This window comes from Ylistrum balloti, unplaced genomic scaffold (genome assembly GCF_031769215.1).
Source record: "Ylistrum balloti isolate Yb309-2 unplaced genomic scaffold, AGI_CSIRO_Ybal_v1 Utg369772, whole genome shotgun sequence".
Taxonomy (NCBI): Eukaryota; Metazoa; Mollusca; class Bivalvia; order Pectinida; family Pectinidae; genus Ylistrum; species Ylistrum balloti.
The window spans coordinates 1,565,430-1,581,616 of record NW_026781965.1 but is presented as its reverse complement, the minus strand read 5'-3'; the positions used below and the strand labels follow the sequence as shown (position 1 = coordinate 1,581,616).

At 34.3% G+C, this 16,187-nt stretch overlaps 1 protein-coding gene and 1 long non-coding RNA gene across 2 annotated transcripts in view; both read right to left on the bottom strand.

Moving 5' to 3' along the window:
• LOC132543968 (PDZ and LIM domain protein Zasp-like) overlaps positions 1-15,069 on the bottom strand; it is a 38,064-nt gene extending 22,995 nt beyond the window's left edge. Inside the window, exons 1-2 of the mRNA XM_060207525.1 lie at positions 14,874-15,069; positions 11,856-12,007 (exon numbers count right to left, since the gene is read on the bottom strand). Coding sequence (XP_060063508.1) covers positions 11,856-12,007; positions 14,874-14,984 — 263 coding nt within the window. The 5' untranslated portion in view covers positions 14,985-15,069. The remainder of the gene's footprint in view (positions 1-11,855; positions 12,008-14,873) is intronic.
• Positions 3,043-6,367, bottom strand: LOC132543971 (uncharacterized). Its single transcript, XR_009553984.1, has 2 exons — positions 6,321-6,367; positions 3,043-3,908 (listed from the first exon to the last, which is right to left on the bottom strand). It is a non-coding gene; the product is annotated as an uncharacterized LOC132543971 (long non-coding RNA).
• Positions 15,070-16,187: the final 1,118 nt, after the last annotated feature.

Sequence of the window (16,187 nt, the reverse complement as noted above, 5' to 3'; positions counted from 1 at the left end):
CTTCATCTTTTTAATAGTTTTGAATTATATTACACTCTCAAACTACTAACATGACAGTATTGCTCTAGTCAGAGTCATAAGATATGGCCATGGGCATAACAATGATTCCATGTCACCCTAGTGACCGTGAATTTATCTATCATGATTTTCCTACCCTGTAATTACATGCTGATATATCAGACCAGGAAATACCACACATTGTTTGATGGTTACCACAGATATAATACAGCTTTCCACAAGTACTTCCTTTGTTATGTAAAAGAATAGGAGTTATTTACTTTTAACTGGTGTCAAATGGACACCAATCTCCATAATTCATACAGGTGATATCACATAAAATGTATCAGTATTAAGGAAAGGAAAAAAATTACAGGAAATGCATAAAAACGTTTAAATCACAAGCAGCAGTAAAGATTAACTAACAACACTATGAGAATAACCATAATTTGTCTATATAATGCAGTTTGATGGTCTTCTGGAAATCCCAGTGTGTAAATGTGATGCCCAGGTGAAGTTCATTATGTAAAGCAGTGAACTAATATAATTTATACATAAAAAGGAGTGGGGTATGTGTACATTATAAATACCTATTCAAGTATTGCTCTATGTAATGTTAAAATGTCTGCATGGGTTGATGAGTGCACATCTTCATCACAATGACTGGGACTAGATATGATGTAATGTAACCTTACAAACCAGAGAGATATGTGTTTAACTGGACAATATATCTGTGAAACATCTTTCCTCAAGATCTTTTTAATTCACTTCCATCTCAATCCCAAAACACTGTACTGTGATCACCATAATTACTAAAGAGAGAAAGTATGATAATCTGAACATTGTCAATGTGTTCAATATTACGCTATAACCACGTCCTGCCTGATTGGCTCAGCAGAAAACATTGGAGTGCAAAGTGTGTTTTAACTTTTAGCTGTAGGAAATTTATCAAGGCAAAAGTGGCATGGAGACAGAACTGATTTAACTATATAACAGGTACATTTATATGGAAGAAAAAAAGTAAATAGAAGTAACATAGTTTTAATAAACAGACAAAAATTGAAAATGGACCTCTGAATTTGTTACTGAAGGCAACAAGTGCTTTGTGGTGTTATGAAAATAATGATATTTATATTCAGCAGAGTGTTTCTTACTTTAAATTAGTGAAGAATTCACCATCAAGGTATGGGGGACGGATATGGCAATCACAAAAATTGGTTTGAAGGTACTTAGATTAGGACAATTCAGACATCAAATTAAGCCATACACTTCCCCAGAATATTAAGTAGACGAACTATTTGTTTCATTTGTCGTTAGGAGTGTTTCCTTTAACATTTGGGGGAATGTATTGGTAACCAAAATTGTTGTAACAATCATATTCAGCTGAAGCTTAATACATCATGACTTAATCAGATGGAACTCTGAAGCACATTGAAATATCTCATTGAAACTGCATAATAAGTAATCTATTGTTTCTTACCGATATTATTATGATCTACCTTTAAAAGAGGTACCTGTAGTTGTTAGCCTGATAGAAAGGAAGGGAGATAACTTTATTTGAGATACTGATGGGTGGTATCCTCTTCTGCCAGGGTGTGGTGTTTCAGCAACATGACATTCCATAAATCATATTCTACATGTTTTGGTGAAACAAGCAAAAAGTTTAAAGCTAGTTTTCCTATCATATAGTTGCTGATGAAATTGTTTTTTATTGGGCTATATAATGCTGGTTTCTAGATAAAGCAGAACATATTCTAGATGTTGTAGCATACAAGCTCCAAGGTGGGAAAGCAAGAACATCCACAAAGTGAAGACACAAGGAAAATCAGTGTAACACATGTGATACTAATCTTCTTAAAATAACCTGGCAAGGTCAGTGCTAGTGTGTACAATGTATCTACCTTGCTATCTATCTATATATGAGGCATCCATAGAGACAGGCAACCTGACACCAGTACCAGTGTTCTACAGGGGGGAGGTACACTACTGCTATAATAGTATGAGGTCCTAAACCCATGATATTCATTATATCAACCATTTACCACTTAATTATCAATGTCTTGAGAAAGGATCTTGCTTTTCCATTTCATATGAGATATTTGAAGTAATTGGGCCATGAATATTTATCTTTGTCAACCAATAGTCTGTCAGAATATATTTAAGGGTTTTCTGATGAAACAAGAGTAAAAAAACCAGAAAATAAGGTAACTTATCGTGCTGTGTTATAAAACCTTTTTCGTTGTAATTTCCACCTCTATCAAATTGTAGAGGTTATGTACAGGAAAACAAGTCTTCAAGAACTGTATCAATAACTTTCAGTTATATTGTTCCTTTTTGGAACACAATCTGATCCAGGTAGTGTGTTTTAGCAGGTATACATTGGGACAATAAATATCAACAACTACAAATAAAAAAATATCTTATATCACTAATCAGAGGAAAGTATTGAATGAAATAGGTCTGCATATTTTTCTGTTTCTCTATGAAGAATATCAGTTTTATGTGGCACTCCAAGGGTAGAAGAATGATGAAGTGGTATGAGATAAACATACTTTACACAAAACATATGCCACTGATCGTGATGCAATGGTGAGGAGTCTGCTTCAGAATGCTAGCACCTTAAGCTGTTCTGGAGGCTCTTAGGGTGGAGGAGTGAAAGTGTTCAATTTACTTGTGTATTGTGTAGGTCTGTGATGATGGCCTCAGGTATGCAGTATAAGCCGTCTGTTATTGCCAATATACTATAATTATCAACACCTGGATGGCCTCCCCTTGCCAATGGGACAGAGTATCATTACCATGGTGATATATGACTGTCCTCAATTGTTTGTCTCCCCTTAATGTATGAAAGTCAATTTTTTACCCCTGCATAAACTCTGATATGCTGTAATAATTGTAAGTAAGGGGGACCAGATTCATAATTAATTCTTCGGCTTTGAAGCAATTCTGTGTAGAAAAATCATCATCGTTTACAATACAAAGTGATTACATTTAAAATTTTTGAAAGATGTGTCTCTATCTAAAAACTGAAACCAAAATACCAAACACTTCACAATAATTTATTCTACAAGTACATGTACCTGAAAAGAAACAGCAGTTTCAAACAAGTTAACAAGTATAATGTTTGGTACACAAACAAAGTTTTCCAGACATATTATATAAGTTCCCCATGAACATTCAAGGTGGTCACATCTATGGTTTGACTATATAAATACTATCTTGGCATGGCATCCTAGCAACAGCAAATGAGTGTAGACCATATACATGAAAGTGGTGGTTTCAGGATGGCAGGCCAATACTGGTATGTGAGAGGTTCTGTATTGTGCAAGAATCTCCTGAGTTGTACTACCCAATAGATCACTACCAGGTGTGCAGCACTGCCAGTGGACCAAGGTGAGACTATCTTGCAGTGAAACCATGGACAAATGCCAGTGTTGGTGTCTCGACTGTACCAAATACAAGGAACTCATGGGCCATCTCTAAACTAATTACTAGCTCTCACACACTTTCTATATATACATCAAGAACCTCATCCCTTAAACTGTTCAACCAGTGCTAAACAGTTCACTGACATCTTAATATATCATAATTTATTACTGGTTTTATATTCGTCACTTTTATTTATTTGCGTATTTGGTTTTGCCTGTTACAGCTCGTCAGGGCAAAGTAACTAACACCGTTAGACAAATAGTACAAGTCTAATATCTACTATATTTTTTGTAAAGCTGGTAAATGTTGAGCTCTTTCTGATGTCCTTGTTGTTGTAACTGTTGGATGGCTCCCTGCATACCTTTCGGTATCCATTTTCCAGCAACTAGACCAGCTGAAGAGTCTACCTATATACTGGACTGATGTTAGCTCTTTGCCCCCTTTTGGTTTTATGTACTTTTTAGACTTGAACGTCACCGCATCTAGTAAGATATATGGGCAAGAATTAGCTAATGTAACCCTCAGTGTGACATTGCAAGAAAAAAAATACAAATATTCATAAGCCTACAAATTTTGTTTGAAGTATAACTGTAACTTTCTATGTGTAACAACTAAAAATCATTTTGAAACTTACTTCAGTTAAGAACAAAGAGAATTAATGAATTTAGAGCATGTAACATTGACACTATTCCCAAACTGAGATTGATGGTTCTTTGACCTGTTTGAAGTTTAGTATTAGGTTTGTTTATCTCAAAACATTGTCCGTCATCTCGACTTAAAAAATTGCATTTTTCAAATTTATCATGTACTTCAGAAATGCTATGAAAACAGGTTTCCTCTTATTGTTCTGTCAATGTTACATGCAATTATTAAGAGATGAATATAATCAGAATTATGTTCTTTGTAAACAAGAAAAGTTATTTTTTCATTGTGTTACTGTCGTATAAAGAAAATTCTATCAATATTTTTGCAACCTTCTCATTTCAGTAATAAAGTAGTTACACATATGCTGCATGTAACATGGACACAAAAAATATGAATCATAAAGCATGCCAGAAATGCTATTAAAACATAAAAAGCCCCCCCCCAATACACTATCTGTATGTAGATGATAATTATACTCCCACATATCTCAAATATAATATTGTTTAAGTAGTCGCATGTAACATTGACACCAAAGACGTGCAACTATTTATTTTCGGGTCAAGGATACGTACGGAAATCGTTCCCACCAAAAAATCGCTATCGCGAGGTCAAACCTGTTTCAAATACCACATCTACTGTATTTTTGTTGAAAAATACAAAGAAAAAATCACACAACATTATCAAAGATCATATTTTACTCAGAATGTGCGCGTAACACTTCGTTACGTGATCAAAATTACCAGATTCCGTGGTCTCCTTGAGTTCCTCTACACCGATAGACCCTATTTAGGAAAACTGCATAGTCACATGTTAATGTTACTGGAAGCGGGTTGAAATATTGCAAAAAACATTATCGTTACGCAATCTGTTACAGAAATACAACTGTTCCAAAGAGAGGGAATATGTTAGGGTAGTTTGGACACGAAAATTAATTATATTTTATTACCTGATATATTTTCCATACTCCAGTTGATTGATGAAAATTATGACAATCTTATCGTACCTTTTGTTGACACTTCGTAAATTTGCAATGCCGTGTCGATGATGCCTTTCCAAACAAATTACGGAGGGAAACGTGCACATAACGTTTGTTGACGCGAAAAGTTACGTACATTGGTCTATTTTCAATCCTATTTTTTTGCAGCATTAATCAAATCCTGTACAAAACAAGCGTTTTTATCGATAGACCGATCATTTTGCAGTTGATTAACAACTTTTACAGCACCACAATTCTTTGGGCATTTAATAAATACGACTCTGGAGTTTCACTACTCCAGAAATGTCACACTTTTTGCCTATAATTTATCCACTGGTGGCGTACAACTTGTGCTGCTTCCTTGTTATTTAATCAATTAGATTTGTTTTTAATATTTAAACAATGTTTATTCCCCATACTTGCATGATTTTATTTGTTTTTTATTGGATAAACTACTTTGACACTAAAATTTCATTAGCAAATTCTTGCCCATATAGCAATTTTTTTATTTACACATCAATAATTAACTTGATTTGCCAAGCATGTAACAAGATATTCTTTGAAAACTGCATAATTTGAAATGTAATAGAAGATTTGTTTGATCAAAAAAATGTTAAAACTCATGCCACACAACAAAACATACCAATTTCATGAAACATGTGACTACCAGGTTGACAAGCACAACATTCAGTAACCACTGCATGCCTTATTTTGCCATTTTAATCATATATATCGCAGCAATATCAAAATACATTTCCCAACAGAAATAAATACAAGGACCATATTATCAGTAAATGTATGAATCAAATTCATCTTGGTTAATATCTAGACCAAAACTCATAGAACAGAGTCAAAATCAGGAATAATATGAACATAAAAATAAACATAAATTAAAAATATGCTTCATGCCAAAAATTTCAATCAATTGTTATTTCAACTAATTAAAAAAAAATGATAATAATGAAAAATCTTATTTCATTAAGTAAAACTTAACCTTACATAACCGAACTACATGCGTTTAGAATTCTGACACTAACTGAAGGGTTATTTCCTTGCTTCTGTGTGTTAACAGCAAATCGTTCTCCATCCTTAAGACAACAACACCTCTCAGAAAAGAAATGGCAGCATTTGGAAATCTGAATGCATGTATTGTACATAAAACCGTTTTTACAGAGAAGTGAAGGTGACGTCAGGATGCACAACAATTACAAGACTGCTGTATGAAACACGCTAGACTATAGTGTCGCCATTCCCATATGAACCTTGTACTCACCCAATAAAATTATTGGTAGGCTTTTTAGCTTTCTTTTCTCTTATTCTTCAAGATGAAAACAAATTAACATTATAATTTTTCACCAATACACACAATGAAGGGTTGCTATTTAAGATAATGATAAAGAAATCCCATCATAAAATTGAAGATGTGCTTTCAACGATAAGCATATTACATTAACCATAAAATTACAAAGGAAAGCATCTTCCTTTATAGTTATGACTTCAAGTAATGTACTGCATGTGCATTGCATGTCTAGATAAAGGATCTATAAGGCAGTAGTATAGGAAACAGAGTATATATTTTCCTAACCACAGGCATGTGGATCAGATAAACCTGATGGGTTTTATATTTGAAGAAATTATGTATAATGTTAACCATTCACCCACACAAAGACGAATCAATTATAACACAACTCCCAATAATCCCCACTAATGTGGAACAGATACCTTCAAAGTGAACCTTCGAAGTCTTACATTGAACAAGGTGTAAAGATATAATGCTACATAATACTGAAAAGGTCAGAGAAAAACACAATAAACCAATAACAAAAGAAACAAAACAAGTATACATTGTTGATTGAAAATAAACTCCACCATAACAATATCATACATTTAGGAATATGTACCTCTTTGTTTTAGACTTTACTCAAAATAAGGGCTTTAATGGTAAAAAAAACCACTCTCTTATCAAGGAAAGCTGTTTTAACATAAAAAACTACTGTACAATGTTTTGTTATATAAAGATAACCTGATATATTCACTAAGGACAGGTACACTATCTTTATAGCCAACCTATATTTTTGACATGATTTAGTAACTATCCTCAGAATAACTTGGTTATGGTGAACTTTTTCTTTCTGGTCAGACTACCTGATCTAAATCTACATGAGAAATGAGTCAGAAAAATGGACAAAATTCCAGCCCATCTTATCAGATTCCTAATCATTCCTTCAACCCTATATACCTTTCCAGCTTATCTCTGAAATATGTGTGCAAGTCCAGCGTTTCCCCCACACTGCACAGAGATTAACCCCATGTCCTACTGTGAGAAACTCATTCAACATGATATCTAACTTCTTACCTGGTGTTGGGGTAGGGGGTAATGTCATGACATTTATCATCATCTATACAATATAAAGGTATTATACACTATTCTTCTGGTGACCAGCAAGGTTAAGTATTTAATCTGGTGTGTTTATGTAAGCTGACCTTTCTGATCAGGTGGTATCCTTATTTGTGTCTTATTTGTGGTATGTTAAGAGAGTACTTTTGGATCCAGATCATTTGGTCATGGTATATAAAAAAAATCAAGGATGTAATGCTAACATTAAATTGTCCCTTAATATGTTTCATGACCTGCAATACCATATAAATCAGAAAAGGACTTATAAACCTAGGGAGAGTTAGTGTATGTCATTACTTACAACTGTGGTCCTGATGTGGATATCTGGTCCCACAAAGTTACAGGTAACCAGGGCTATAATATGCTAATCTAATCTTACAATGTTACAGGTAACCTGGGCTATGATTCCGAAATTTATCTGGTCCTACCTAGTTACAGGTGGGTAGAGCAAAAGTGTAGGTATCTGGTCTTACATGGCTCCATGCCATAGTTGTTGGCACAATGTGAGGATCTATTGACCCATATGGTCATTTGGTCCCACATAGTTGAATGGTTCAGAGAATAATGGGGATTCACTATGTTCCTGTATGGTTCAGGGTATAATACAGATATCTGGCCCCACATGTTTTGGGGTATATTGTGGGTATCTGGCTCAAAAGAGTAACATGGTTATCTGAATATTAATGCATATTTTCCATATGGTCAGAATGTGATGCTATCCTGGAGTCAACACTGCAAATTTGAGCTCTACTATAAACCATAGAATTATCTCCCCTTGCCACATCTTTTTGAGTGCAGTTTCATACACTGGTTCTAAACTTCTACTAGCAACCATATGATAAAAGAGGGCCGTATCTTTCAAATCCCGGTGAAAAACTTGTGATGTGATGCCAAGACTGGTCTAAATTTGAAATGGCAAAGTACTCAAATATCACATGTACAATTTTTTTGTCTGCTCTACATGTGTACTGTGTGGCAGTGGTGGTTGAGATGCTGATGCTGTATGGGACATTGCATAAAATTAGAAGTGAAAACAGCCCCTCCCCATCAATCAATATACTCAGTATCTGCTCTATATTTGCAGTAATGATCAAAAAGTCCAGACTAAAAGATTCACTAATTCTACTTGGCTGCCTTAACATTTTAGTCTTGGTAAAAGTTTCATGACAATATGTCTTAAAGATTGTTGTGATTGATCAGAGAATGCACATTATACAAAAGTACAGTGGTCAAAAAATAAATTTATATGTGTACATAAATATGTTATTCATTACCATGTACCACATTTGCATGTCTGCATGTTTTATTTGTAGTCATAACCTAGAAACGAAATGATAAAAACAGCAACAAAAAACATCATAATCACTTCCCCTATGCTGTTAATGTTGAGTGAAAAGCAATAACAGTAAAGTGTGATGCATACAGTGCATATATCTGATAAATTTTAGTTTTAACAGTGATCATTATAACAGCTGGGAACATATTCGTCAAAAATTTACAAAGTGAATCTGAGCAACAGGATCCATATAAAATATCCTGATCATACTACAAAATGTACTATATTATCCACACATAACTTGATAAATTAAATTTGAGGCCCCTTCCATAAATACTGTCTGGCTTCTTCCCGGAGCACAGATCAGGATAACATTAGTGTCATACCATATAATTATAGGATATGGGATAAAGGAAAGCATCTAATATTGAACCTACGCAAATGGAAACAATCTTATATATGGCTGACTGATTTATGTTGCAAGTGTAAACTTCCCTTAGGGATGAAACATGACTGACTAGATGGACAGGTGAGAAACTTAAAGGTGTGGTAATGTCAGAGAGATTATAGGGACTGAATATGATCCACAGGTGTGGAAAGTGTCAGTCACAGTGTGATAGTTTACACATAACCTGTACAGGCACACAAACTTTATATAATGACGCACAACCAAAATGGGGAAATGACTGTTGAACATGTGGTTTCTACCTCACAATCCTTCGTACTTATTTTAGATTTCAGATTTGTATTTAATGACTGACTTCAGACTTTTGTTTACACATGCTATCAGGGTGTAGCATAAGTAACAGGTGCCCCTATACTCCAATGAATAAACCCATTCAGTAGCTATATAGCTGGTATAATCTTGTGCTTGACCTGATGAATTGACCTGGACAGTGATACAAACATTAGCAGTAAGATTTTGTGTCAATATATACCTGCTACCTGTTCAAACCCTGATGAGGTATCATACTAATACATACCAATTCCCCAGTGTTTACTTCACAGCGGCCATAATGTGAGAAATGTTTATACTCCTTATGATTCAACTTCACACATAGTTTCAATGATAAGTCAAGATATTACCATTTTCAAATATTTGCTTAGTTACTTAATATCTCCGATAAAACTTTGCTGTAGTACACCAATCTAATCATGGTTTTTATATTGTACACATTCTTGTAGCTGGTAATGATCACTACAGATGAGGCATGCATTTGTAATATCAGAGACTAAGATATGGCTCCCTCCCTGTTACATAAGAGGCACCTGCCGAGCACAATAATACTAAACTGATTCTAGTCTTCAAGATTCTTAAATGGCAACCAAGAATTACTTGTAACTACAATTGGACCAACATAGGGATATATATGAATTATTATACCTTTATAAAAAGTGAGAAGGTTTACTGATGTGCTCAATGTGAGTAATAATGATCTGTATACAAATTGTTGTGAAGACGCATGTCATTACATCTAGAAATAGCAACATATGACTCATTCTGCAGCCACTTTGTAGACTGCCATATTCAAATAAAAGTTTTCATAATTGCAAGCTACATCATCTGTTCACAACAACAATGATCAATACAATTACTTTGAATCTATTCCTGCCTTTTAAAACTACTTCATAGAAATAGCACCAGATAGGCTGTATTTAACACCTGACAACAGTCTGTAGATATGGCTTTACCACTAACAATGAACCACTCCCAAATGCCTGGTGCTGTACACCAATGGTTTCGGCAAGGTATCAATGGTCTGCTGTATCTGGATTCTATCAGACACCCAATATACACCAAAACTATTCACAGAATCCCTCTAAAATTAAGTCATAGATATGTGGAATCTTTTCTTTCATTGCAAAGTTTCAGAAACACATCTATATCTAGATCAAGAATTTAATACACTCAAACATAAATACAGTTTGTTTGGTAAATGACAACCTTTCTTCTACTTGTCTCAAATAACAAACTTGTGTGATATCATATTAGTTAATAGTAATTCTTAACGGTTAAATAAACTTAAAATCAATCTCAGATATACCCCAATTGTTCTGTGCATCCTGATGAAATGCTGTTTAATTAAAAGTATATTGCCCTAATACAGTAGAATAGTATGACATCAATATCATTTTGCTCCCTAAGTCACATCTGTACACCTACTCTATTGTTTTTAACATACCACACTGCATTTATCTAAAAATCTTGTAAAAGTCCGCCAATATTTTTAGCTGCTTAGTAGATTTTATGTCCTGTCTAATCAGTAAACATTCCAACAACTATTATTCCAAAGTCTTGTAATTGTTTGTAAGATGCCCATCCCCGGACTTTTTCTGAGTAAGAAGTATTAGTCTCCTCAGCTTATTGTTGATTCATACAGTAAAGAAATACAAGTATGTAGTACAAGTTCCTGTTTTGAAAGCAGAATGAACCCAACGAAGCAGAGAAGTGCTGAAGTATACTCGAGATATGATTACATATTAAATCAATCACGTTTCTAAGAACTGATGCACATATGTTTAGAATCCAATTCTGTGAGAAAAAGTACTGCTGCAAATATGACTACAACGGCATCCAACAGCACAACATTAATAGTGTTCAACAAGAGGGAGACCCAATTTACTGTGATAGACAAGGAAAAATATAAGTACTGGGTGGGGAATTACAACACAAGTGATGGTCTTACATAGCAAATCTCACCGCAAACAGTCCATTAGGAGGGTGGGCTGTTACAATGATAGCAGATACTGTCAAAACCACAAATAGGGACGATGAAGGTACCACAATAAACACCAACAAGCTATCCATGTACAAATGCTGACTCCACCACATTCATTTCCATATCTGAATATTTAACCAAATATGCAATTTGTTCAACAAATTAATATACAATCAATTATAATGATCAATCTTCCTCTTCGTCGCCCTTAAATATCATGTTATGTATCTACTATTTATTTAAAAAGTGAAAAATTTCACAAAAAGAAATTGTAAACTATCTCTGAAGTAGTATTTTTTTCTAATTAGTTACTTAACTGTAATACGAATTGAAACTATAAATATTAAATATTGCAAAGGATCGGGTTTGGTGGGTTCACATGGGATAAATAAAACAGGGTACTTATATACTGACCTCTGCAGCAGCAAGTCCAGCTTGTTACCACTCCCCATGATGGCCCCCTGGGCATCTTTGTGTTTCATTACATTGGCTTCACTGTTGCCAATCTTGAGGATTATGTCCCCTTGCTGTAATCCACATTTGGCTGCCAAACTTCCAGGAAGTACCTAAGTTATAAAAGAGGTCATATTTTCATCTTTATTATCAGAAGTTAATACCATACATGACACCTTCAAAGGTGAAAGCCATTCATTCAATAAGTTTGTTAGTTTTTGTATTTCTATATATTTTCCCAGACTATTTATATCTATAATATATATTTTTAAGATACACAGGACTATTTTTATGCAATGAAAGTATAGTATTTGAAGTTAATGAAACTATATGAACTTAAATATAATACTTGTAATTTAGGAATTCTTTACCTGTATCATCATACCAAAACATATTATGTATTTTCACTTTTATATTCGATTGTCTTCTAACATCAAACACATTCAATGAGATGTAACTTTGAAAGGTTTATAAAGTGTGATTATTAAGTCACTGTATCTTTACACTTTCTTTTTAATTCACTCTATTTAGAAGTTATCTATAATGACCATTTTTATGATAATGATTTTCAAGAGCCCTGGGATATATTGATCCATTCAACTGTTTACGTTCACTAAAAATTTTCAATGTTCTTAAACCAATGATACTGAAATTTGGCTGCCAAACTGGCTGACTGTTAGATCTGCTAAAAATGAAAATACTATTAAGAAGTACATCTTCAAAGTTTAAAACCAAAGTTATGGATGAAGTCTTCACTTTTACTGAGAATCAGATTGAGGTAAAAAAAAAATGGTTCACATGAATGATGCCTGTAAATAGATGAATAGCTACATATAAACCAAGAGCTTTCCTGTTATTTCCGTAATTAATACCTCAAACCTGTATGTAAAATATATCAAATTTGTTAATACGATCTCTTTCTTTTTTCACTTGGTATCATTAGCAGGACTGTGCAATAACAGAAACGCATTTCTAGATGTGCTGGAATATCTGCACAATTCTGTACAGCCATTTTCCTGTTTCTGCTTATTCTGGTATATGTTTAACAGCCTTTTATCTAAGCATCTATTCTCCAATATATGTTGGAAACCTAGTGCATGCAATAAATAGCCTGCCATAGGGTGTATTTTCTGTACACTGATCTCTGGTGGTTGTATAAAGAAGATGGTGTGTAGGTTGTCTCAAGGTCACTGTAACCCAGGAGTATTTACCGATATAAATCTACAGGGGGTAGAGAGTTTGGTAGTACTGTAACAGTACATGGGCACCAAATTGAAGGTCATTGACATTTATAATACTTGAAAGTATTCAACCAAGTTCAGCATTTTTTATAGCTTACCATAATTCAGAATAACATGTATGTGAGCAATATATGTAAGTCAAACCATATCCCTTTATTTTCTACCCATAATTTACACTTTCATCATGCTGTATCAGGAAAGATGAATATTATTATTCTATCCAATAATTTCCTTCCCTTACACATTTTACCTCTGCTACAACTGAAACCATTAACATGATTCTTCACATTTACATAAACTCTTTATCTATCGTAATCCGTCTAGTCAGACTGACACCTGTGAGCTGTTTAGTGGTTCTTGTTTTTACTTTTAACAACATAACATCTTTGTGTCCAAATCTCATCTATCTTCTTGTCATCATTACCACCCATGCTTCTTTACATATACCCTCCCCCCACCTCAACCCCCACTCAACTTAAATCCCATCCTCCTATCTTCCCACCCCAACTTCTCCTCTTGCCCCAATCATGGCTGTTGGGATGTCATGGTTCATGCAATATCATCTCTAGTACACTATGTGGAATAGACTTTTCTGTCCAGAAGGCCTGTATGTCTGTATAATATCTGAGAAATTGATATCCTCTATCATATATCTCTTCCTCAGTTAGGTACTGCTGCTGTTAGTATATGATGACCTAGCGACTATTGATACTAAAGATAAGAACTGCATAGCTCCCAGGGTACTTATATTATTACCATATTCGTTTCATTTCATAACCATATAGAAACACATAAATGTTAGTAAACAAATAGAACATAAATATACAGACTAATTTATACAAATACATAAACAAGCATTAAAACATGTTTGTTGAATCTCTCTCGTTTAAGAAATTCACAACTTTAATAAAGATTGTAACAATGTTGTTTTTTGAGTAGATTTGGGGACATAAACACTTGTTAACAAGTTACAACAAAATACAACAAAGTTTAAACATCCAATTAACAATGTACATATATAATTTGCATGTTATTTTTACACAAGAAGGTTGAAGGTGTGAGCATAATACACAACCAATTGCTGTATATGTGAGCTCAGTGGTATTACTGCTAGTATGACCCTTACAAGTCACGTATCTATTTCCGTGCAGACACACACAATACAGACTTTAAAATTTTGACGTAAGCACATACTTGGTGTGGTCTTAAAACATTCCAGTCTGATTCAAACGCTATTAGGTTATATGATAAGAATGTGCAGCTAAAGGACTGACTATTGTCTTACAGTGCGCATCGGTGTGTGAATCATCAAATATGGTAATGACAGGCAATCTGCTACGCTCAATGCTTAAGCCTCGATGTACACAACACACTTGTACAAGTCACGCATCATAGCAGGGATACTATGATAACTATATCGAATCATGTTCTAAAACGTTACAAACTGACAACTATCAAAACAATATTCCCCTTTCAAGAAAACAATCCCGTATCAAGTATTAATAAGAGCATTTCTCTAAATGTTACAATAACCATGAACACCTTTAATCATTTCACAGGACAAAACACGAAGTTACCGAAGTGAGTTTACTATGGGGTGTATGTTGTACTAAGACTACGGAGGGCAAGCTGTACAAGGGCGTATGTTTTTTTCATTCGGACAGGGCTTTATTCTTAACCCGTCCTTTGACAGCAAGCATCCCGAGCTGTCACAGTGCCAAAACAATCACAAACTCACCCGCTGTATCGTTAGAGGGGCACTAAAATCCTGTCCTCCCTGCATACGAAATCCCCATTGTGTTGAGGGGTCCACCCTCTCCAACTTGGCCTCGAGGGTAAGCAATGACATGGCTGGGTATGTCCACTAACCCAGGTACTATAGATGTCCACTTTCACAACGTCGTCCTCGCACTTCCCTCGAAATATCCAAATGAGGTTGAACTACCGGTGGAGTTGTGTACTTGTTTTTGTACCCTTTTGCACACGACCCTAAACTTTACCGAATAAATCCGAACAGCATTACACAAGGTAAATAGTTAAGTCTAAATGTGTTCCAAATGGAACTCAACAGTCGACGTAGAAAAAAATCTATGAAATTGACAGTTAATTGATTACGTGTACGTAAGAAAGTTAGTTCGTGTAAATAAACTGATAAAACCTATCACTATTATTATTCTTTGATATTTATTTATCTCATTCTGAGCAGGGATAACAAACACAAAAGAAAATGCAACGACTTGTATACATAACTTGTTCCGGTTTGATAGGAAATATTATTGACATATTGATAAGTATTTGTTAAGTTAGGATTACTATTGCTTTACATCCTATTAAAAGTCAGGGTCATTAAGGACGCGCCAGGTTTTGGTGGTGGAGGAAAGCCGAGAAAAATCAACGACCTACAGCCAGTACCTGGCCTACCTAAGAATGAAGAATTAGATTAGAAATAGTAAAATATTTAAATGATTGTACAAATTAAAGAACCGATGGCTCCAGTGATAAACGGTACAGTACATGTATGTAATGTATGTATACATGTATATGCGTAGATATATACACATTATGTTTACAAATATATCTCTCTTGGGATAAAGCCAGAATAGGGACTTTTTTATTCATCATATTCATTAAACTGGAAAATAGGAATGTGTACATTTATCTCATTTGAGAATGTGACATTACTTACTTGGATTGACCAAGACTTACATGGTGGGGTGGTGTTGATGAAGCAGAAAATGCTTACTCTTCTGCTTCTGATTACACATGGTAGTAGTACCTTGTAATTTTTCAGGAGTCTCCGTGTAAATCTTTTTTTTTTTTTTTTTTTTTTTTTTTTAATATTCTCCTAGTTTTATTGTATTTGAGTTTGGATTATGATGATGTTGACACGCTGATATTTTCTTGTTTATGTAGGATGTGTAACAAATTTACGGAGAGGTGTATCATGTGAGTATGTGTGACATGATCCTTGCACGAGATAAACAACATATCACATATGAATTGATCTTGCAGCAGTTAATGATAATAATAAACACATGCTTGTCCACATTTT